Source organism: Mastigoproctus giganteus, chromosome 8 (genome assembly GCF_048544385.1).
Source record: "Mastigoproctus giganteus isolate SK-2022 chromosome 8, ASM4854438v1, whole genome shotgun sequence".
In the NCBI taxonomy this organism is placed as follows: Eukaryota; Metazoa; Arthropoda; class Arachnida; order Uropygi; family Thelyphonidae; genus Mastigoproctus; species Mastigoproctus giganteus.
Window position 1 is genome coordinate 129,942,395 of NC_143582.1, and position 23,721 is coordinate 129,966,115.

General features: G+C 37.3%; 1 protein-coding gene across 1 annotated transcript in view; it reads right to left on the reverse strand.

Annotated features, from left to right (window-relative positions):
- Positions 1–23,721, reverse strand: part of LOC150081819 (RIMS-binding protein 2-like) — a 1,020,459-nt gene that overhangs the window by 653,294 nt on the left and 343,444 nt on the right. Inside the window, exon 10 of the mRNA XM_090380329.1 lies at positions 23,085–23,309. Coding sequence (XP_090236455.1) covers positions 23,085–23,309 — 225 coding nt within the window. The remainder of the gene's footprint in view (positions 1–23,084; positions 23,310–23,721) is intronic.

Genomic DNA, 23,721 nt, shown 5'->3' on the forward strand with positions numbered 1-23,721 from the left:
ACTGAAGCCAACCACTCTTGAAGAACAATACATGAGCAAGGAAGTTAAAAATAAAGTACTGACAAATCTAGCCAAGGACTTAAAAACAACTAGAATAAAGTCGGTGCAGAAGACACGAAGTGCTGGAGTCATTATCGACACACAAGAGGACACCAACAGGATAATAAACAATCCTAAAATACAGATCCCTAAGGCTTGAAACGCCAGTTTCTTCTGTGGTCAGCTCAATTTCTTTGTCATTTTATAGACCACCCTGGAGGGTGTTCTATAAAATGACCACAAACAAACTCCCAAGGGGAGAAGTCATCCCAGCTACTAAAATGCCGCAAGGTACTTATACTAAAACATGGACAGAATCCATAAATAATATTCTAGATGCCACATTTCTCCAGCACATGCAACCAAATACCTCAGAGCAAACTCTGCTGTGTGAAAAAAATGAAACTTATGCCACAACCCAGGTGGATGATCCCTTTACTAATGACAAATTAATCGCCGCAGTGGCAAAGATTAAAAACAAGAAATCTCCAAGAGAAAGATATGCTTGAGCCAGAGATTGTCAGGAGGGTGGTTGAAACCATACCAGACACAATACTAAACCTCTTTAATCAATGCCCGCAGACTGACTATTCCCAGCAAAATGGAGAACTGCAAAGCTGAGGTTCATTCCAAAGAACACAATGAAACCTCCAGACCTCCCAGAGTCATACTACCCTACTGCCCTTCCTAAGCAAACTCCTAGAACATCTTCTACACAACAGAATAAAAATGCACTACTCTAATGCTGGTCTGCCATCTGGAAACCAATTTGGTTTCAGAAGTGGAACTTCCACAGTGGAAGCCTTAGAAAATATCATAAATGCAGCCTCAACAGCACACAGCAAGTACTTCCTCATTATTTCTATTGATTTTGAGGGGGCATTTGACCCCCTATGGTGGCCAAGCATCCTCGGCAGACTCCGGAAGGCTAAAATACCTGCCAATCTATACAACTGTATAAAAACATACCTCTCCAATAGGAAAGTAACCATTTGTGTCCTGTACTGCTCAGTTACATGATCAGTACACAGAGGGTGCCCACAAGGTTCAGTTCTTGGTCTGCTTCTTTGGAATGCAGTCCTGGACAGCTTCTTGAACCTTGACCTTGGGGACATGAGGTCGCAAGCCTATGCAGACGACCTGATCCTGATGCTGGAGGCAGATTCAAAAGCTCAATTAGAAATCTATGCAAATCATGCCCTAAACACTCTATAGGGATGGGTCAACCAGCATCACCACCTAAAAATATCACCAGGAAAAACCTGCTCGATTCTATTTAGGGGTACTCTTGACATCAGAAAACCGACCCCTCCCCCAGATAAAAGTCCAGCGAACCACACTCAAACTTGCCAAGGAGCTCAAATACCTTGGCATAGTGCTAGACAATAAGCTCTCATTCACACTCCATCTTGTATACCTGCAAAGTAAGATCAAAAAATATAGGATGACCCGCCGCGACTGGGGACTGAAGAAGAGAACCCTTGCAATCTTCTACAAAACATTTTCCTGCCAGCAATCACATATGCATCGGGTGTCTGGTTCTGCAAGGTAGTGACTGCTGTCAACAAGACAGCTAGAATCCATTCAACGATCTATCCTCCTGACAATCTCCAGAGCATGCTGCACTGTAAGCACCCTTGCCCTCCAGGTTTTTGTGGGAACCTTTACCCTTGACCTGGAGATCATCCGCTGTGGGCTGCTCTATCAATTGTCCAAGGGCAGAGAATTGATCTACCTTGACTTTATAACTTATCTGGTGAATGACATCAAACTCGAAAAGAAATACCTCCTTGCCCACCTGCAGAGGGCTGGAGAGGTATAGCGTTAAGGAACAGTTGCTACAATGGATAAAGGGATGGTTGAGTGGGGGACAACAGAGAGTGGTAATCAATGATACTGCTTTTCATGGACAAATGTTATTAGTGGAGTTCCCCAGGGTCCAGTGTTGAACCCATTGTTGTTTTGTATATTTATCAATGATATTGATGAAGGTATATCAGGGTTAATGTCCAAGTTTGCAGAAGATAGAAAGTTTGGCAGGGTTGTTAAAGACAGTAAAGGCAGTATGCTATTCCAACTGGATCTAGATAAGTTTGGCAAATGGGCTGAAAAGTGGCAACTGAAGTTTAACATTGACAAATGCAGAGTACTGCATATGGGGAGCAATAACAGAAGAGAAATGTACCAACTGTGTGGTACTACACTCAGGGAAGAGGAAAGTGAAAAAGACCTGGGAGTAATTATGCAGTCAAATATGAAGTTCACTGAGAAGTGCAGAGGGGCTGCCAGGGCAGGTCATGGAGTCTTGTCAATGATATATAGGAATTTTGCTAGCAGGGACAGGGAGGTGATTATCCCATTATACAAGGCAATGGTCAGACCACACCTAGAGTACTGCGTATAGGTCTGGAGGCCTCATTTTAGATGTAGAGTTGCTAGAACGAGTACAAAGAAGGGCAACAAGATTGGTAAGGGGAAGAAAAGGGGATGCTCTTACCAAGAAAGGCTTAAGTTCTGTTTGTTTGTTATTTGGTTTTTAGGAGCATTAGCAACTAAGGCCATATTGCTCCGGGATATGCGGAGGTCATTCCCTGACCTTTCTGCATCCTCCATATTTGGTTTAAGTTCTGCAAATTGCAGCACCTGGAGAGTAGGCATCTGCGAGGTGATCCGATTGAGGTGTATAAAGCCTTGAATGGGTTGAGCAAGCTGAATGCTGATGGGATTCTTACTCTTGCTCGGATTAAGAATTTGAGGGGATACAGATTCAAATTGAGGAAAGACAGTTGTAGAATAGATGTGTGGACATTTGCCTTTAGCCAGTGGGTAGTTGATTGGTGAAAAAAAACCTTCCATCTTTTGTTGTGGAAGTTGATAGCCTAAATAAATTTAAGGCTGAGCTAGACAGGCATTTGGAACGAATGGAGGGGTGAAATGGGAGGATTTTTTTTTTTTTTTTTTTTTTGGCTGATGCTGTATAAGCTTACTTTCTTGCATCATATGTCTCTACTAATGCTAATGCTAATAAATTCTTTGCATTTGTCAACCTCAATATCAAAGTGACACACCACAATTCTGATATTCCAATGTCAGCATTTCATGAATACTTCAAATTTAAACATTTATTATTAACTCTTATTGTTATTATTGTATAAGCAACTAAGTATCCACTTGATTCTGCTCTTAGTAGCTCTAAGACATCCCACTTAATTTCTAGTGAAATACAGTAGGCCCTCATTATAACGCAGTTTGTTTTACGCTGATTCACTATAATGCTGTTCTTACATTATAACCCATATCTCACTATAATGCTGTTCTTACATTATAACCCATATCTCACTATAATGCTGTTCTTACATTATAACCCATATCTCACTATAAGGCTGTCACAACTTGCTATAACACTCTCTTATAACAGTGATGAAAAGTTGTGCATTATGTTTGCTTGTATGTTCATGAGCTCTGTGACCACAGTCTTCACTCAGTACAGTGTCTGTAATGGACAGTTTACTCGAACATTATCTATTACAAAGCAATTCTGATCATGACAACATGCCAGGATATCTAAGCAAAAGAGAACTTAGAAGACTTTAATCATATAAAAATTTTTACATGCCTCCAGACACTACAACTCCGATTCAATCAATGAACCAAGGTGTTATTACCACATTTAAAGACTACTACATAAAGAACACCTTTTCCCATGCTGTTAAAGCCATCAACACTGGTGGAAATGTACTGAGCCTAAAGGAGTTGTGGAAATCCTACAACATTAAAACTGCCATCATTTGTGAGCCACTTCATCCCAGGAAAGTTTTGAAAGATTGCTAAAAAGGATTCCCAAGAATTTGAGGATTTGTTTGAGAATGTTAAAGCAAAAAAAATAGTTGAGCTCGGAATTGACGCAGGATTGGGAAAAACTGATGATGACAATATACAAGAGATGATTGACAATGACTGGGATGGCCTCTAATGAAGAATGAAAAGGACCTGGGGTTAATTGTGCAGGCAGATATGAAGTTTTCTGAGCAGTGCAGACAGTCTGCAAGAGTAGCTCATGGTGTCTTGTCAATGATATACAAGAATTTTTCTAGCAGGGATAAGGAGGTGATTATCCCCTTGTATAAGGCAATGTTCAGGCACACCTTGAGTACTGTATACAGGCCTGGAGGCCTCATTTTAAGAAGGATGTAGAGCTGTTGGAACGAGTACAGAGAAGGGCAACAAGATTAGTGAATGGAACAAAGGGTTGCCCTTACGAAGAAAGGCTTACGTTTTGCAGATTACAGTGTTTGGAGACTAGGCACCTGTGAGGTGATCTGATTAAAGTGTATAGGTGTAAAAAGCCTTGAATGGTTTGAGCATGCTCAATGCTGATTGGATTCTTCCTCTTGCTCAGAAAAATCACCTGAGAGGGCATAAATTCAAATTGAGGAAAGACAGATGTAAGATAGATGTGCAGAAGTTTGCCTTTAGCCAGCGGGTAGTTGATTGGTGGAACAGACTTCCATCTTTTGTTGTGGAAGTTGATAGCCTAAATAAATTTAAGGCTGAGGTGGAGAAGTATTTGGAACGAACGGAGGGGTGACATCAGAGCGTTTTTTTTTTTTTTTTTTTTTTTTGGCTGATGCTGTAAGCTTGCTTCCTTCCATCATATGCCTCTACTAATTCTAATTTGTGAAAATGACAAAAGAACAGGAGAGTGCAATTGTGGGAGAACATCAAGACCTTACAGATGAAGAACCGATAAAGTCACTAACTGCAAAAGAACTTAGTGAAGCTTTCAATTATTTACGGGAGATTATTTGCGGGAGAACAACTCTGACATGGAACAAAGTTCAATGGTAATAAGAAGTTTAAAGAAAGAAATGAATCCCTACATGATTTTGTGCAATGTACAACCCAAAAAATCAACACATTTTTTCAGTCCAAAGATACAAAAACTCGATCTAATTATATACATATGTAATGTAAAGTATTTTATATATATACAAATTTTTGAATATTAAACATTTTGACTGACATTGTGCATCTTTTCACTACCATTTATTATTATTATTGATTAGGAAATATCCTATAGCATATGATGCAACTCACAAATTCATATGTTACCTTATGGGAACATGGCACTCGCTTAGTGCTGATTCACTTTGCACTCTTTTTCAGGAAAGAATTATCAGCTTTAAGAGGGGGGTAGCCTGTACAGACCACCATGTATTTGTGACCTAACTTCTCTCGGCTTTCCGGTCATATGCATGTATTAATAGTGGTAAATGATGCGAGAAAGAAACAGCAGCAAAAAAATGTCCATCACCTCTAATAGTTTTTCAAGTTCATCCTTGAATTATTCAAAATATCCTGTTCCATAACACAAGATGGAATTCCTTCGAACAATTAAATACCAGCTGGCTGAAGGCAAATTTCTACTCATCTATCCTCTAACCATCCTTCATCAATTTGAATTTAAGCCCCCATGTTTGTTTGTTTGTTTGTTATTTGGTTTTTAGGAGCATTAGCAACTAAGGCCATATTGCTCTGTAGCCCGATGTGCATGTGTGTGTCTGTGTAGTCTGGGCAAAAGGAAGAATGCCATCAGCACTGAGCTCACTCAATTCATTCAAAGCTTTAAACCAGGGTTTCTTAAAACCTGGATCTATTTGGGTTGCTAAAGTTTTTCAGAAAGTTATAAGGCATTTGAGAAAAAAATATTAATTTTGGGAAAAAAAAAATAATAATTAAAATATTTTTATCGACACAAAATTTTTCAAATTTCAAGAAAGTAAAAGTAAGTAAAGAATTTCAAATATCAGTTAGTAGTTCCTTTTGTATCCATTTGAAAATATTAAATTAGCGAGGATCATGAAATGCCACATTCACTACAAGAGGTGCTGCAGCATATATTGAGAGATATACAAACTGGCAAGGCCATTAGTTCTTTGATTCACAAGCACTCACAGGGCTTCTATATTGCATTGCATTGGTGAAGTATTTAGTATTTACGGACCATGCTGACAGGTGTGTATTTTTTGTAATTGTTATTCATCAGCCATTTTCAATCCACTGCAGGAGATGAAGGCCTTCCAGCAACTTTCCAGTTCCTCTGCTTTGTGCAATGGCCATCCATTTACTACCCACAAACTCATAAATTTCATCTATCCATCTCCGCCGTTGTCTTCCAGGTTTTCTTCTAGCTCCTCTTGGGTACCATTCTGTTATTTTCTTAATCCATCTGTCATCACGTCTTCAAGTTATGCATCCTGCCCAAGACCATTTTAGTTCTTTAGTTTCGATAACAATGTCCTTTACTTGAGTTTGCTGCCTAATCCATGTGTTTCTCTTCTTATCTAACAGTCTGATTCCCAATATAATTCATTCCATTCTTCACTGGGCAGTTCTCAGCTTCTCTTCCATTCTTTTGGTGAGTGCCCAAGTTTCACTTCCATAAGTCATGGTGTGGAGTATACATTGGTTCATTATTTTACGTTTCAGACAAACTGTGATATTGCTCTTCAGTATGTGACTATATTAGCATTAGCATTAGCATTAGTAGAGGCATTTGATGCAAGAAAGCAAGCTTATGCAGCATCAGCCAAAAAAAAAAAAAAAAAAAAAAAAAAAAACCCACTTCCACTTCACCCCTCTGTTCGTTCAAAATACCTGTCCAGCTGAGCCTTAAACTTATTTAGGCTATCAACCTCCACCACAAGGGATGGCAGTCTGTTCCACCAACCAACCACCCGCTGGCTAAAGACAAATTTCCGCACATCTATCCTACATCTGTCTTTCCTCAATTTGAATTTATGCCCTCTCAGGTGATTTTTCTGAGCTAGAGGAAGAATCCCATCAGCATTGAGCATGCTTAAACCATTCAAGGCTTTATACACCTCTATCAGATCACCTCGCTGGTGCCTAGTCTCCAGACACTGTAATTTGCAAAACTTAAGCCTTTCTTCGTAAGAGCACCCCTTTGTTCCATTCACTAATCTTGCCCTTCTCTGTACTCGTTCCAGCATCTCTACATCCTTCTTGAAATGAGGCCTCCAGACCTGTATACAGTACTCTAGGTGTGGCCTGACCATTGCCTTATACAATGGAATAATCACCTCCTTATCCCTGCTGGAAAAATTCCTGTATATCATTGACAATACTCCATGAGCTACTCTTGCAGCCCATCTGCACTGCTCAGAGAACTTCATATCTGCCTGCACAATCACCCCCAAGTCCCTTTCATTCTCTACCACTGTCAGTGTAGTACCACAGAGTTGATACGTTGCTCTGGGGTTGCTGTTTCCCATGTGTAGTACTTTACATTTGTCAATGTTAAACTTCATTTGCCACCTCTCAGCCCATCTGCTCAACCTTTCCAGATCCTGTTGCAGCAGCATAGTGTCAGTAGTGTCCTTGACAACCCTGCCAACCTTTGTATCATCTGCCAACTTGGACATTAAGCTTGATATACCATCATCAATATCATTTATAAATACAGAAAACAATAATGGACCCAATACTGAACACTGAGGGACTCCACTAATAACATTAGTCCACGATGAGCAGTGTCCATTGATTACCACTCTCTGTCTTCTCCCCCTCAACCACCCCTTTATCCATAGCAGCAATTTGCCTCCAATGTCACACTGCTCCAATTTGTGTAGCAGTCTTCCATGTGCAACAGTATCAAAAGCCTTTCTAAGATCCAAGTATATAATATCAAAGTTATTCCCTGCATCCAGTTCTTTTGTGACTGCATCATAGTATCCAATCAAGTTGGTCAGGCAAGACTTCCCCTTAACAAAACCATGCTGTGTCTGAGCTATAACTGAAGTCTTGTCTAAATGATCCTGCAGTGCTTCTTTAACCAGTGCCTCCATTAATTTTCCTGGAACAGAAGTTAAGCTCACAGGTCTATAATTACTTGTGTCAGCCTTTGATCCTCCTTTGTGAATTGGGGTCACATTTGCACATTTCCAGTCTATAGGTACCTCCCCTGAGTCCAAGGAAGCTCTCATAATTATGGCTAAGGGTTTACTTACTTCCTTTGCTGCCTCCTTTAATATAACTGGATAGATCCCATCCACCCCGGGTGCCTTTCTTGTGTTTATCTTCAAAAGTTTCTCCTCCACTTTACTCCCAGTTATTTCAAGATTCTGTTGCTTACTGCTAGAGTTGAATACACCTCTGGCATTCCCCTTGCTGAATAACTCCTCATGTGTGAATGTCGATGCAAAATATTCATTTAGTTTGTTAGCTACCTGAGCAGGATCATCAACACTTGACCCATCAATATCAAGTGGACCAATCTGATTCATCCCCTTTCTTCTAGAGTTTACATAAGTAAAGAACTCTTTGTTGTTTTTCTTTGCATCCCTTGCCAAGGATTTCTCGTAATCTGCCTTCGCCTGCCTAACCTCCTTTGTAACTTGGTTGCATATCAACTTGTATCTATCATAGGCTTCTGTGTCATGTGTTAATTTGTAAGTATCCCATGCATTTTTCTTCTCTGCCATATGCCTCATTAGTTCATCTGACATCCATTTTGGCCTAAACCTTGAACAATATTTCTTAGTTGGTATGTAAAGCCTAGTAGCTTCCAAGATAAGTTCTTTGAATGCTTCCCATTTTGAATTTGCTGTTGGTAACATCATCAGTTGGTCCCACTGTATAGAATTTAAATACTGTCTCAGTCCATCGTAGTCGCCTTTACGGAAGCAATAACCCTTCCCTTTACCCCTAATGGTAGTTACCTCTTTCAGTAAATCCCACTTCAGCACACTGTGATCACTGCCACCTAGTGGTTCATTTATCTGCAGATTCTTAATGCATGAAGAATCACTGCTGATAATCAAATCAAGAGTATTACTCCCTCTAGTTGCCTCCCGAACATGCTGATGTAGAAAACAATCATCCAATAAATCCACAAAAGCCCTGCTAGTGTGTGAGTAACCAGCCCCCAAATTCCAGTCAATATCTGGGAAATTAAAATCTCCCATTATAAGACTCTCTGATTTACTGGCCCACTCTATTTCCCTGTACAGTTCTTTATTATACTCATCAGAGTCATTAGGCCTATAGCACACTCCTACTCTCAATTTTGATCTCCCAATGCTTATGTCACACCAAACTGACTCAACACTGCACTGTCCAGCGATGTCGACTGGCTTCACTTCCTTGGTTTTTATGTGTTTCTTGACTAATAGCATAACCCCTCCCCCTTCCTATCCTGTCTATCCTTTCTGTAGACGTTGTACTCCCCAAATTTCAGTTCTGCATTCCTTATATCTGTGTGACACCACGTCTCTGATATCCCAACAATATCTGCCTTTGATGTTTTGAGCAATACCTCAAATTCATCAAATTTATTTACTAAACTCCTAGCATTGGTGTACACGCAAGTATACCTGCACCTGTTTCTATTCTTAGCTACCCTAACACAACCCATGTGTTTACTTGTACCGCAATGGCTCCCAGCAGTCTCTGAAATACCATGCATCTTGTTTTTCAGGCTTCTGCTCATTCTAATAGAAGCAGTGCAAGAATCTCTTTCACCTCTCCCAGTGGCTACTGTTAATCTATTAGTCCTTGTATCCCCCCAAGCTAGCAGTTTTCCGACCCACCTAACACTGCCTCGATAGCATCAGCAAATATTCTTGCACCCTTTCTATTTAAGTGTATCCCATCCCTGTAGAAGCAATCTCTCCTGTTAACAAGTACAGTCCAGGCTGAAAAAAATTCTACCCCTTGAGCCTTGCACAATCTTTCCAGGGCCGAATTGATCGACAAGGCTCTCATCATATACTCCCTCCTATCGTGTCTGGGCAGAATTGCATATTTCCTGAATGCTATCCATCCAATATTTATTCTTCTCTTGACTTCCAGACATTTATCATTATTACAGCTAATAACTTGTCCCAGATAAGTATATGACTCCACCTTTTCAATTACTGCTCCTTCAATTGTTATTTCCCTTTCTGTGACATACTTGTTCATCATTACTTTTGTTTTAGCCATATTCATCTTTAGTCCAAAATCCTTACTAACTGTGCATAATTGATTAAGATTTTCCTCTAATTCTTTGGGATCGTGGCTTATGACAACATTGCCATCTGCAAATCTTAATGGTTTAGGTACTCTCCATTTACATTGACTCCTTTCAGAGACCAGTCTAGTCTTATGCAAGCTTCCTCAAGGGCAGCAGTAAGCAGTTTTGGACATATTGTGTCTCCTTGTCAAACTCCTTTCTAAATTTTAAATTTCCTACTGTCTTTGTCTAGTCTAATAAAGGAGGCAGCGTTCTCATATATTTTCTTCAAAATCATTTGACTTATGCTGTATAGGTCAAATGCCTTTTCATAATCCATAAATGCCAGGCATAATGGTGTTTTATATTCATTTGCTTTCTCCATTAGCTGTGATATTACATGAAGGTGATACATAGTTGAGAATCCTGTCCTAAAGCCACCTTGCTCTTTTGGTTGATTCTCATAAAGTATTCTTTCTAATCTGTTAGTAATAACCCTTGTGAACAACTTGTAGATGTGGGATAACAAGCTAATTGGTCTATAATTTCCAATTTCTGATTTTTCTCCTTTCTTATGCAGCAAAACTATGATTGCATTATTCCACTGCTTAGGCGTCACATCTTTTCTAATGCATTTTGTGAAAAGCCTTGCCAGTTTTTGTGTTATGTCTCTTCCTCCCAATTTTTAAAACGCTACAGTAACTTCATCTTCCCCAGGGGCTTTTTGATTCTTCATTTTCTTCAATGCATGTTCTACCACATCAGGAAGAATATTGGGTATGTTGTATGTGTTGCTAATTTGCGATCCATCTTCCCCACTGCTGGCATCATTCCCTTGCTCCTTGTATAATTGTCTATAATAGTCTTCTGCTATTTGAATTATGCCTTCTCTGCTATTTATAAGTATACCATCGCTATTCTTCAGTTTCAGTATCATTTGTCTTTCTGTATTACTGCTCATGGCTGCTGATTTAAGTCCTTTGTTTTCCCTTAATGCTTGTTCTACTTTTGTTGTGTTAAATCTTCTTATATCCTCTCTGAGTCTCTTTCTAATGGCTTTGCATAACTCAGTATACTCAATTTTCTCTTTGTCAGTGTTTATCTTGCTCTTCATTTGTCGTCTTCGGTTCATCATGATAAGTGTTTCTTGACTAATTTTTTCTTCTTTGGATTTCTTTTTCCCTATAGGTTTCTTGGGCTTTATCACTTTCAGAAAGTTGTAATATTCCTTGTCGATATCTTGATCCTGAGCAGTCTGCAGAAGCTCAAACTTGTTCTTAAGTTCCAGTACATACTACTTTTTCTCCTCTTCAGTTATCTCAAAGACCTTCATATTATTTACTCGAGTCAGTTTTTTCCTTTCCTTTCCTACATCTATATCAAGTGAGCATCTTACCATTCTGTGATCACTTCCAACATTTAACTTATTCAGGACGGTAACATCATTCCCGATATATCTTCTGTTAGTGAGGATGAAGTCAATTTCATTAGTTGTTAATCCATTTGGACTCTTCCATGTCCATTTTTTTTTCACTCTTTTCTTGAAAAAAGTGTTCATTACTAACAATCCTTGAGATTCTGCAAATTCCACCTCTTTCATTGCTTTCACCAATTCCAAAATTTCCTACAGTTCCTCTTTCTGTGCTGTTTTGTCTTTTTCCAACCTTAGCATTGAAGTCCCCCAAAATAATAGTGTAGTGGGTTTTCTGCTCATCTAAAAGTCTCCCAATTTCGGTGTACATTTCTTCAATCTCTTCATCATCGTGGCTCAATGTTGGTGCATAAATCATTATAACCTTTAGCTTGTACCTTATATAAATCTTGAGTATTAGTCTTGACACCCTTGGTGATGTACTTTTGAATTCCAAAATGTTGTTTTTTATATCTTTATGGATCAGAAACCCAACTCCACCTTCGCTCCTTTCACTGTTTCCATTGGTGTACAGCAGATTTCCACTTGATAAACTTATAAGCGATTCATTTCTTCTTCTTGTTTCAGCCAAACCAAACCAATTCACATTTTCTAGTTCCTTTTCCAGCTCTAATATCCTGTCTTCACCGATGAGTGATCTTACGTTGTAACAGGCCAAGTTCAGTTTCCATGCATGGCAGCCTGGTCGTACCCAGAGATTCTTAGCACCCTCTGCTTCCATTCTGATCCTCTCACTGCTGTTAGAGAGGGAGTGAAAGCCGCTGGGGACTGAGAGCCATTTGTTTCATTGTGTTGTCATATGCTGAAGGGGTTGGTCATTTCCTCTTCACGCTGACCAAGCACCTTGAAGAGAACCACTCTACACATTCGGTGCCACCTAAGTGACGTAAGAGGGCTTACCATCAAGTGGATTTTACGGAGGCAGGCCAACCGGACTTCTCCTAAATCTTCTATAACAGAAAGATATTGGATCCCTCAGTGTTTTAGACTGTGTGTCTGACAACACACAGAATATCTGTTCCCCTCTATGCCCTGTAATTGTTATTAATAAACATTAACCAAAAATTTAATACTGAAAATTAATTGCAAAACGAGAATATAAAGAAAAGTTTTTACATATTGGCTTCACATTTATTAATGATTGTGGAGTTGTCAAACCATAATGTGTGCTATGTTGTCAAGTACTTAGTAATGAATCATTGACACAAAATAAGCTAAAAAGGCGCTTTCAGACGAAACAAAAATTTTCATAGAAAAAGAACAAAATTTCTTTGAAAGACATGAACAGAAAATGAAATGACAGTGCTCCTACCAATAGCTTTGCATATTCTATGCAACAATCTACTTTGGTATCTTATTATGTTGTGTGGTGAGTTGCAAAACACAAGTCATATGTGACTTATTGTGCTTTGCAACTCTTTTTTTGTAAACACCTCTGCACAAGAAGTCACATATGACTTCTTGCGCAGAGTTGATTATGAAATGTGTACGTGTTTATCACACACCTACTCATCAAAGGTGTTTATCAAACTGCTTCTTGTGCAGGGATATTTATCAAATGTAAAGTGATGTGTGACTGATAGTAGAGGTGTTTATCAAACTTACTGCTATTTACATGGTGTGTATATCACTTGCGGAGTTGTATTTCCCAAGAAGTTGCAACAGATTCCATTATCCAATGATACCATTCAGTTGAGAATTAACAATATACCAAAGGACATTACACACCAAGTTATTATGGATATAAAAATAAGCTGAGTATTTAGTATTCAGCTGCATGAATTGACTGATGTAAGTAATGAAGCTGAACTCATGGTGTATGTTTGATATCCACACATTTCTGATATGGAAGAACACTTTTTATTTTGTAGACCACCTGCAAAAACTACAAGTGGAGAAGATATTTTTAAAATGGTGGATTGTCTCTTTAATAATGAAGGATTCGACTGAAATGAGTGGTTCAGTGTGTCTACTGGTGGCACCGGCATTGCTTGGAACTTGTAAAGGGAAATAATCCACATATTATTCCTAATGCTGCTTCTTGCATAGGGAAAATCTAGCTGCAAGAGGCTGTCACCAGATTTTGATATTGTAATGAGTAACTTACGATGTAGTCTGTCCAAGATAAAACCATGATGACTCGAAGAACTTTCAAAAGGCATTCAAAATCAAGGGTCACATTAATGTGCGCATTGATAATATTAAAATGTGATCATCATCAGCCATTTTCAATCCACTGCAGGATGAAGGCCTCTCCAGCAACTTTCCAGTTCCTTCTGTTTTGAGCACTGGCCATCCATTTACTACCCACAAACTCATGAATTTCATCTATCCATCTCCGCCTTTGTCTTCCAGGTTTTCTTCTAGCTCCTCTTGTAGCTCCTCTTCTAGCTCCTCTTAAAATGTGATACTTAAGTTTATTACACAATATTTGCAAAATTTTCTTGTTTGTAATTTTTTTTTAATAATTATTAGTTACATATTTTCAGAACTTATGTGAGAGAAATTTTGAATTTGTCAATGAATGTATGAAGGTACGATAATTATCGTAATTTCATTAAAAATATAATACATGTTTTGCTCGTTTGTTAAATTTTATATTATATTTTCAGAACTTATTTGGAAGAAAATTTCTTATTTATTAATTATTACTAAAGTAAGACAATCATCTTGATTTCGTTAAAATTTTTGCAACATGACTAGCTATCTTCTTCTTCTTCTTTGGTCCTTAGCTGGCAGCTGGGGGAGGCGGTTGGCCACGCAACCAGTATGCTGCTGTAGGTGCCGCAGGGTTTCGGACTTGCTCTGTGATGTTCTTCCATACCTTACGATCCATGGCTTCAGTCCTGGCCTGGTTAAGGTCGAGACGTCGGCTCTTCAAGTCATCTTCCACTTGCTTGGCCCACGTTTTCCTAGGCGCGGTCCGTTGGATGCTCCATTGGGTGGGTCGTTGTCTCCAAAGGAGTGTGGATGGTATTCTGTTCGTGCCCATTCTACATACGTGGCCAAACCATCTGAGCCTTCGCTTCTGGATTTGGTCGGCAATGGTTGGTTGCTGTTGGCATCTGGCGCGGATGGTATCATTAGTGATGCGGTCGCGAAGAGAGATGCCCAAGATCTGCCGCAGGCATCGCATTTGGAATACCTCAAGTTTGTTCAAATCAACATATAGCTATAGTTTGGAAGTCATTTCAAAATTGTTGATCCTTGTCAGGGGATCTTGGGTATGCCTCCGTAGCCAGGTGGGAAGGAGCAGCAGTGCGTAACACACGCTTCTTGATTAGACCGGGGTTCGAGCCCATCACCACCAAATACGGAGGATGCGGAAAGGTCAGGGAATGACCACCGCATATTCCCGGAGCAATATGGCCTTAGTTGCTAATGCTCCTAAAAACCAAATAACAAACAAACAACAACAAACAGGGGACCTTGGGTCACCAGACCACCACCACCATCCTTAATTTTGGATCATGGCTTAAAAAGGTTAAGAGCCCCTGCCTTAAACACTTCAATAAGATCTCCTTGGCCTAGACTCCAAATGGTGCAAATATCAGAACTGAAGCCTTTCTTGGTAAGAGCGCCCTTTTGTTCCCCCCTCACTCATCTTGTTGCTCTTCTCTACACCCATTCCAACAGAAACACATCCTTCCTGAAATAATGCATCGAGAGCTGCATTCAGTACTCAAGATGTTTATAGAAGTGTCCAACATCCATTCATATGTAACCATTGCCTCATACAACAGGATAATCACCTAGTTATCCCTGCTGGCAAAATTAAATTACTCTATATCACTGACAAAACCCCATTAACTGTCCTAGCAGGCACTGCTTAGAGACCTTTATATCTCACTGCACCAATATATTCAGGTGATGCCTTGGGTGAAGAATGAAATGCACACATTTGGTACATTGATCTGGGATTACTGCAACCCACATGCAGTACTTTGCATTTGTCAATGTTAACCTTCAATTGCCACTTCTCAGCCAATGTGCCTAATTTTTCTAGATCTTGTTCAGTAGCATACCCTGATTACTATCATTAACCACCCTGCCACTCTTCACATCTCTGAAAACTTAGATATTAAGCCTGATAAGCATTAATCAATACCATTAATAAAAATAGAAAACAACAGTGGACCCAGCACTGAATCCTGGATAACTCCACTAAAATAACAGTTTTTACAAGAAGAGCAGTGTCTATTCATTCTCCCACTCAACCATCCTACTATATCCATAGCAGTAACCTGCTCCTAATGCCACACTGCCCAATTATACAAAAGTCTGTTATAGGGAACAGTGTCAAAAGCTTTTCTGAAATCTAAGAACATGACATCAAAATTATTCTTCAAATCCAGTTCCTTTGTTAGTGCATCATAGTATCTAAGCAAACTGGTCAGACAAATCCATGATGTGACTGCAGTATCTAGATTGTCCTGAATTACTACTTTATCTCTCTCTCTCTCTCTCTCTTTCTCTCTCTCTCTCTCTCTCTCTCTCTCTCTCTCTCTCTCTCTCTCTCTTCTTTCTCTATGAATTGGAATACAGTCACACATATCTAGTCCACAGGGATCTCTTCTAAATCTAAGGATGCTACTTATATATTTATCTGTGAACATGTATGCCTGCGTATGTGTGTGATTGTTTAATACTATATTAACTCTATAAATGTATAACACCTTAACGTTCTGTGAAGACAACACACGTCTCAATAGATGTTGGCATATCACTTCATTAACTACCCTTAATTGAGGTAATACTCCTGCACTGAAGCAGTTTGAAAGATGTGAGATTCAATGCAGTCAATCATGTCACTTACATAAATCTGAATATAATCAAATCTCAATAATAAAAAAAAAATACTTTGAAAAGGATTCGAAGTCATAACAAAAAATTGTTTCAAACTGAGTTTCTTAATGGTCAGAGATCAAGAAATAATGGTTTCTATAATCAATTCAAATTTCTCTGCCTGTCCCTTAATTAAATAACTGCACAAGACAACATTTTTAAAAAAAAATAATTTTATATTTGGAACTTCAGAAGATTAATATTTATACACATACTCACTTTAAAAACTCAAAAGAAACTTACTGGGATTCCATTACAAATATTTCTCATGTATTCTAATTAAAATGCTTATGTTTTTCATCTCATTATTTTTAGTGGCCAACTTATTTTAAAATGCTAACCTCAATTTTTGACAAAACACTTTTGACTCATGAATTTGCATAAACCTTCTTTCACATTAAACATTAAAAAGATAAACAAGCAAAAAAATAATAACTAGGGGGCTTTGTTCCCTGCTCACTCACTGCGCTCGCTTCTTTTGATAAAATAAAATACTTATAGAAACTTTCGACTCTTGTGTGTGTGTCTCTTCCTAAGCTATGAATACATAAATACGTTACTATATCTATATAATATCGGTGTAGATACACCATAGACAACTCTTAAAGAAAAACTATGATCATAGTGTGAAAAGCATCATTTCAACTGTATCTCATATTGTGCTCATCCTTCACGATTAGTTACCATGTATTGCACTACCTCAAATAAGTAATGCTTCACTAATAGAGAAGACTATTGTCACTTATTCTCGGTGGGCACCACCCAGATGGCCCCGTTTCAAAGCTATTTGGCTTTTCATCAGCAGTGGGCACCTTTCATACTACTTTAACAGTTGTCTATGGTGTATCCCAGTGGCGCGCAAACTTATTTTGATCTCGACCCCCTTTATTAAATATAAAATTGATGCGACCCCTCAATGTAAACCCCGAGGTAGGATGACTACATTTTTAGAGAAGAAAAATTGCATTTTATAAATTATGTAGTAAAAAATTTTATTCGAGTACTGAGAAAGGAATAAAAAAATTGTTTCCATTTTAATTTAAACATTAAAATAATTGTTTAGTGTTTTAATTGGATACAGCAAAAACAAAATGAAATTCTTATTCTTCAATTAAGATTACAAAACAATAAAAAAATGAACAATTACAAAACAAAACCATTAATGAGAAGGACGAGCCTGGATAACTGATAATATTTGGTCCATATTTGGCACAATGTAATCTCATGTCATCTTCTGGACCAAGTCCGGAATGCTTTATTGTTTTTATAGCTGTTAATTTTGAGAAACCAACCTCACATAAATATGTAGACCTGAAAGGTAACAATGTTTGTATTGCCATTTTCGATAATTCTGGATACTCATCTCGAAGAGAAAGCCAAAATTTTTTCCAAGAGTGGTCTTGAAAAGAGCACGTAATGCTTCGACAGACGACAAGTCAATAAGATCTTCCTTTTGTTGCATGGTAATTTTGGGACGTGAAGAAACATCAAAAGTAAAGGGATCACGAATCCAATACAACTTTTTTTTCTGGAGATACATTAAAAAATTTGGAAAAATGCTTAATTAGCATTGTTAGGTGGGTGGCAATGATATCCCTAAATTGTAAAATGTCACTATTATAACAAAATCAGAAAAGCATGGGAACATTTCAGTAATATTATGCACAAATTCAGTTTTCCAAAGATTAAGCTTCCCTTTAAAAGTTTCTATGTTATCACGAAGTATTAATATATTTGTTCCCTGTCCTTGAACACATTAATTTAAATCATTAAGTTTTTCAAATATATCAGCAAGGAAACTAAGTTTTCCAAGCCATTTTTGATATGTAAACAATTGAGCAAGGGTCTGATTTTTATCTGATAAAAACAATAAAACTTCATGTGTGAGGTCAAAGAGACGTCGCAACACCTTACCACTGGACAACTACCCCACTTTCATATATAAAAGAAGCGTTTCATTCTTTGAAATTTCATTACAAAGCATTGTGAAAAGTCTGCTATATAAGCTTCTACTTTTTAAACAAAGTTGATCAGACTTATCACATCTTTCAAAACTTTGTGCAAATCAGTTTGCATTTCCTTTGCTAATAATGCTTCCCTATGTACTGAATAATGCAATGATTCAAAACTATATTTGGAGTAATTTCCTTTGCCTTTTAAATGTATATTTTATCCTGTTAATGCAGCCACACCATCAGTACAAATCGCAAAGCAGTTGTTCCACTTTAGGCAATATTAGTTTGAAAGAAAATATTTATAGCATCAAAAATCTTCTTGCCTGTCGTTCTTCCTTCCAAAAAAGCTTTGCAAAATAGAAAATTCTCTAAAATATCTCCCTTGTAGCAGAATCTTACACATACAATAAGTTGATCAAGGTTTTAAATATCTGTGAATTAATCTAACTGTATTGCAAAAATTGGACTTTCTCTCAATCGATTTAATAAATTGGATTTTATGTTGTTAGCGATAACTGTCTCTGGATAGAGAAATAGTATTTAAATCGTTGCCGTACTTTTCTCCATTCATAAATTGAAATAATTTTTATTGAAGTAGGGAGAACAAGAGATTCAGCAATAGTATGTGATTTAAAATTTTTTCTTATTAAATATGAAACTTCCAATGATGCTTTTAAAGCTTTACAAGGAACTGCAGTGTTTCTTCATGAAAGATTTCAGACCTTGTATGGCATCGGCATGTCTTTTGAACGAGGATTCAATTTTTTTCATCATCTCTGAATGTTTCGTATGTAAGTGTCTTTAATTTAATAGGTTTCATGCTTTCGTTAGCCAGTTTTTCGTAACATATTATGCACACAGGACGTTGCTCATCATAAACAACACTGTAAGTAAAGCCGTACTCATAAATTCTTATTGATATTTTCTATTCTCTTTCATTCTTTTTTATTTGGAATATGATGGCTCTCTACCAGAAATTGGTGGTTGCACTACACTTGAAATAACATTAGTGTCCAGATTTTCACATGATACATTTCTTACCCTTTCAACTTCTGGTGTATCTGTAGCAACATTATTGTCATCATGCCTCAACCGTTTTGTTCTGATTACCCAATTGTCCATGGTAAAATATATAAAATGTATATTTTTTTTCTTCTTAAACACACAGCCATAATATAAAACATAGCAGAAGAATGAAAACACATCCAAGTTGACGTGAAAGCACCAAATTACGAAGCAGAATAAAGTGTGCGTGCAACACACTTGCTATTTACTGCCACAGCATACTCGCACCTCTGGCCTTAACGCAATTTCTGCTGTAGGAAGCACGAGCTAGAGGGATTATGGTTCAGCAATTAAGTAGTACTGAGAAGTATTAATACATACTGAGAAGTCACACTAGTCAGCTGGTTTCTGTGTCCATAGCCAGTGAGCAAATTAAGCCATATTATCCACAAGGACAATAAGTAAGAAAACCACCTGCATCACACCTGAAACTACCCTAAAAAATAAAGAGTGGCAATACAGTTCATTCGTATCTCAGACTTCGTTTGGGTAGCAAAGGTCTCTATACCTACAGTATTAAAAAAGTAATTTCAACAACAGGCTTTTTGGCTATCATGTACACAAAAACTAATTTTATTTAAAAATTTCCGCAACCCCTTTAATTTATCCCATGACACCTCTGGGGGTCGCACCCCACAGTTTGCACACCACTGGTGTATCCACAGCGATATTATATAGATATAGAATCTTAAACTCTTAAAATATTATGCCTTGTTGCATTTAGTTTATTTAAATAAATATGTTACATATGGAAATCAAGAATGGTACCACATGGTCATGTTAGATAAATATAGCGCGTGATCACGCTTAAACAGAAACTTGTTTTACCACAGTAAAATAAGCTTCTGTTACGTATTTTAGTATTTGTTATGTATTATCACGTAACCTGCATCTCTCTTCTCCCATTGGCTGAATAATTATTTTAATGTATAGGAAAATTATTTTAATGTATAGAAAGATGATAATAATAAAGAATAAAATAACCATAATCACACAAAAGTTCCTGTTCTAAAATTTTCTGTCATCTTCTCAGTAATTACTTTTATGCAGGTTCAGAGCAATTGTAATGAAATTGCTCTGAACTGATTTGGAGTTCAGCTTCAACAATTTCCCTTCCACTTTCCTTTCAGTTATCGCAAAATCATTCAGCACCCTTATCAGAATTTGATAAACTTCTGACATATCCCTAAAAAATTCCTCATGTGTAAATGTAGATGCAAAATGTCAGCAAACGCAGCAGGATCATCAACAATTAAACCATTCATAGCTATCAGACCAATGTGATTCATCCCTTTCCTTTTATTGTTTACATTAGTACAGAATAGATGTGGGGAAATTTGCCTTTAGCCAGTGGATGGTTGACTGTTGGAACAAACTTCCATCTGTCGTACTGGAGGTTGACAACTTAAATAAGTTCAAGCAGAACTTTTTTTTTTGTTAGTTGTTGGTGCATCGGCTTCTGTGGCCATAATGAACCTCCCCAAGTTTTTGCATTTACTCTGATCCAAGCCTGAGGCGGGATTCGAACCCCCCCAACCTTTGGTTTGCCAGGCAGGCACTTTACCCACCCGGCTGGCCCGGTCGGCTAGGCAGAACTAGATGAGCATTTGGAGAAGATGAATGGGTGAAATGGGAAGGGGTTTTTTTTGACTGATTCTATATAAATTTGCTTTCTTGCATCATATGCCTCTACTAATGCTAAGCTTTTATTGCTTTTCTTTACATTTTCTGCCAGTAGCTTTTTGGTAAATAGCTTGCCTAACCTCCTTTGTGAACTGCAGATTAGATGATATCTACTGGGCTTCTGTACCATCTGATAATTTATATGTATCTCATTTATTTTTCTTCTCTGCTGCAAGTCTCATTTAACATCTGATCTGACAATATTTCACCTGACATCCATTTAGGTCAAGCCATGAACAGTATTCCTTAGATAGCCTAAAATGCTTAGAAGTTTCTATGATTACATCCACGAATGCTTCCCACTTAGAATTTGTTGTTGAAATCAACAGTTGATCTCACTGCATAGAGTTTAAAAACTGTTTCAGACCAATGTATGCATTCACCTTTAGAAAAGAAAATAACACTCCTCCCTCTGCTGCTGCTGACAGAAGTTACATCTTTAAGTAAATCCTGCATCACAACACTGTGATCACTGTACCCTTGTGGTTCTTTAAGAATGATTATTTTAAGAATTTTAAGGCATGAAGCGTCACCACTGATAATCAGATCAACAGTACTACTTTCTATCATTCTGGTGGAGAAAACAGTCATCCAATAAATCACAAAAGTCTTGCTACTGTGTGAGTGACCAATTGACAAGTTCCAGTCAATATCTGGAAAGTTAAAATCACCCATTATAAGACATTCTGGTTTACTGGCTTACTCTATTTGCCTGAATACGTAAATACAGTAAGTATGTTGCTCATCGTACTCATTGCAGACACTAAGCCTGTTATACACTCCTACTCTCATTTTTGTTTTACCAGTGCTTATGTCACACAAAACTGACTCCCCATTGCACTGACCCATGCCAACTGGATGCACTGCCTTAGATTTTACATACTAAGAACATAACCCTCCCTTGTCCTTTCTGTACACAATGTACTCCTCATATTCAAATTCTCCATCCCTTATGCCTGACTACACCATGTCTCTGATATCCTAACAATGTCTATATTTGATAACTTAACCAGTACTTCAAATTCATCGAATTTATTTACTATGTTCTTCATAGTAAATACACATTATTATTTGATAGAATCAGCAAATATTTTTGCATCCCTTCTTTTCAAGTGTATCACATTCCATTGAAAGCAGTCTCTTGACAAGTGAGTGCAGGCTTTATCGAAAAATAATTCTGTCACATGAACCTTGAGCAATCTTTACAAGCCTATACTGACTAATAAAGTAGCAAATATTTACTTCTATCATGCCTGGGCAAAATTCCAGACAGTTTAAAATACAGTCCTAACACGTGGCTTTTTTTTTTTTTTTTTAAACAGTAATCACTTAGTAGCAGTAATCAATAGTAGGCTTCACACAATTAAGTGAAGCCTACTATTCCCTGCTAAATATCATAAGTACATACATGTATAATAATAATGCTTTTTTTGTGCCTTGAAAGATTATTATTATTCCACAATATCATTAAACTTTTGCCCTTAGCAAATATCCTGCTCTTATTCCACCTATCCTTGTTACATAATATATATTTCCTACTCTGACAGCAGAATCACCAAACATAACCACTTCCTGTAGGAAGTAGTTATGCTTGGTGATTGATGAGTCCTCTAATTTAATTTCTTCAAAAGTATATAGTCTTTTCCTCAAACCTTCAATTTCTTCTATGACAATGTCAGATTGTTACCTCTCTCTCTCTCTGCAACTAACATATTAAAGGAATCTTCAACATTTTACACAAACTACTTTTTACATGTTCTCTGTAGTATGTAAAATAATAATAAATAATGTAATTAGGAGTTAAATTAGCCACTCAGGAAAGTTTGGTTTGCTTTGGAATATGCAGATCTTTTTAAATTTAATTATAATATTAATTCTCTTCAAAATTCTAGTTAAACATAAAAACAAATTAACAGAAAACAAAGAACATTTTCTTGTACAATTACTGAAATTTTACTTTGCTCTTTTAACATAATTTGTTAGGCATAATTGTTCAGATCATTAAGTGCAATAAGTTAATTCAGTGATAAACTGCATGCTTGGATTTTACCATCATTCGATGCTATGGAAGCAGTTGTTGTAGCTGGAGAAATTCCCTGAAGTGAATCATTACCAACTTTCATGCCCGAAGATGTGCTGCACTGACTAACTGGAGATGTAATTATAGCCAGAGAAGATAACGATACAGGTGATGGGGCAGCAGATGTTACTAACGCTGTAGCTTGTGATCCATTATTATTTACCACAGGTGGAGGCAGCAATGAAGAAAGTGAGTCTGAAAAAAAAAAAAAAAAAAAAACTAGTACAGGAAAAATCACAATTATTTCTTACTTTTCTCTATCATCTGACAACTTTTTGATTAGCAATATTATTTTACACAGAATACTGAGCTAAAAAATAAGGATGGGTGAGGAAACTGTTTTTACTTAAATATGCTTACTATGGCTGATTGGAACTGATACCCATCAGAAATAAATATTACTATATGCTTAATATTGTTATATTTTCTTTCAGTTTTCTTTGACATAATAAATACAGTACCATTTAATTCATAACAATGTTATATGGTAACATGGATATCCTAACTTTTAAAAGTATCCCACATTTATTAAAATTTTCCATGAAATCATACATTCAGATTTCTATAAAGGAATTATTATTATTATTATTATTATTATTATTATTAT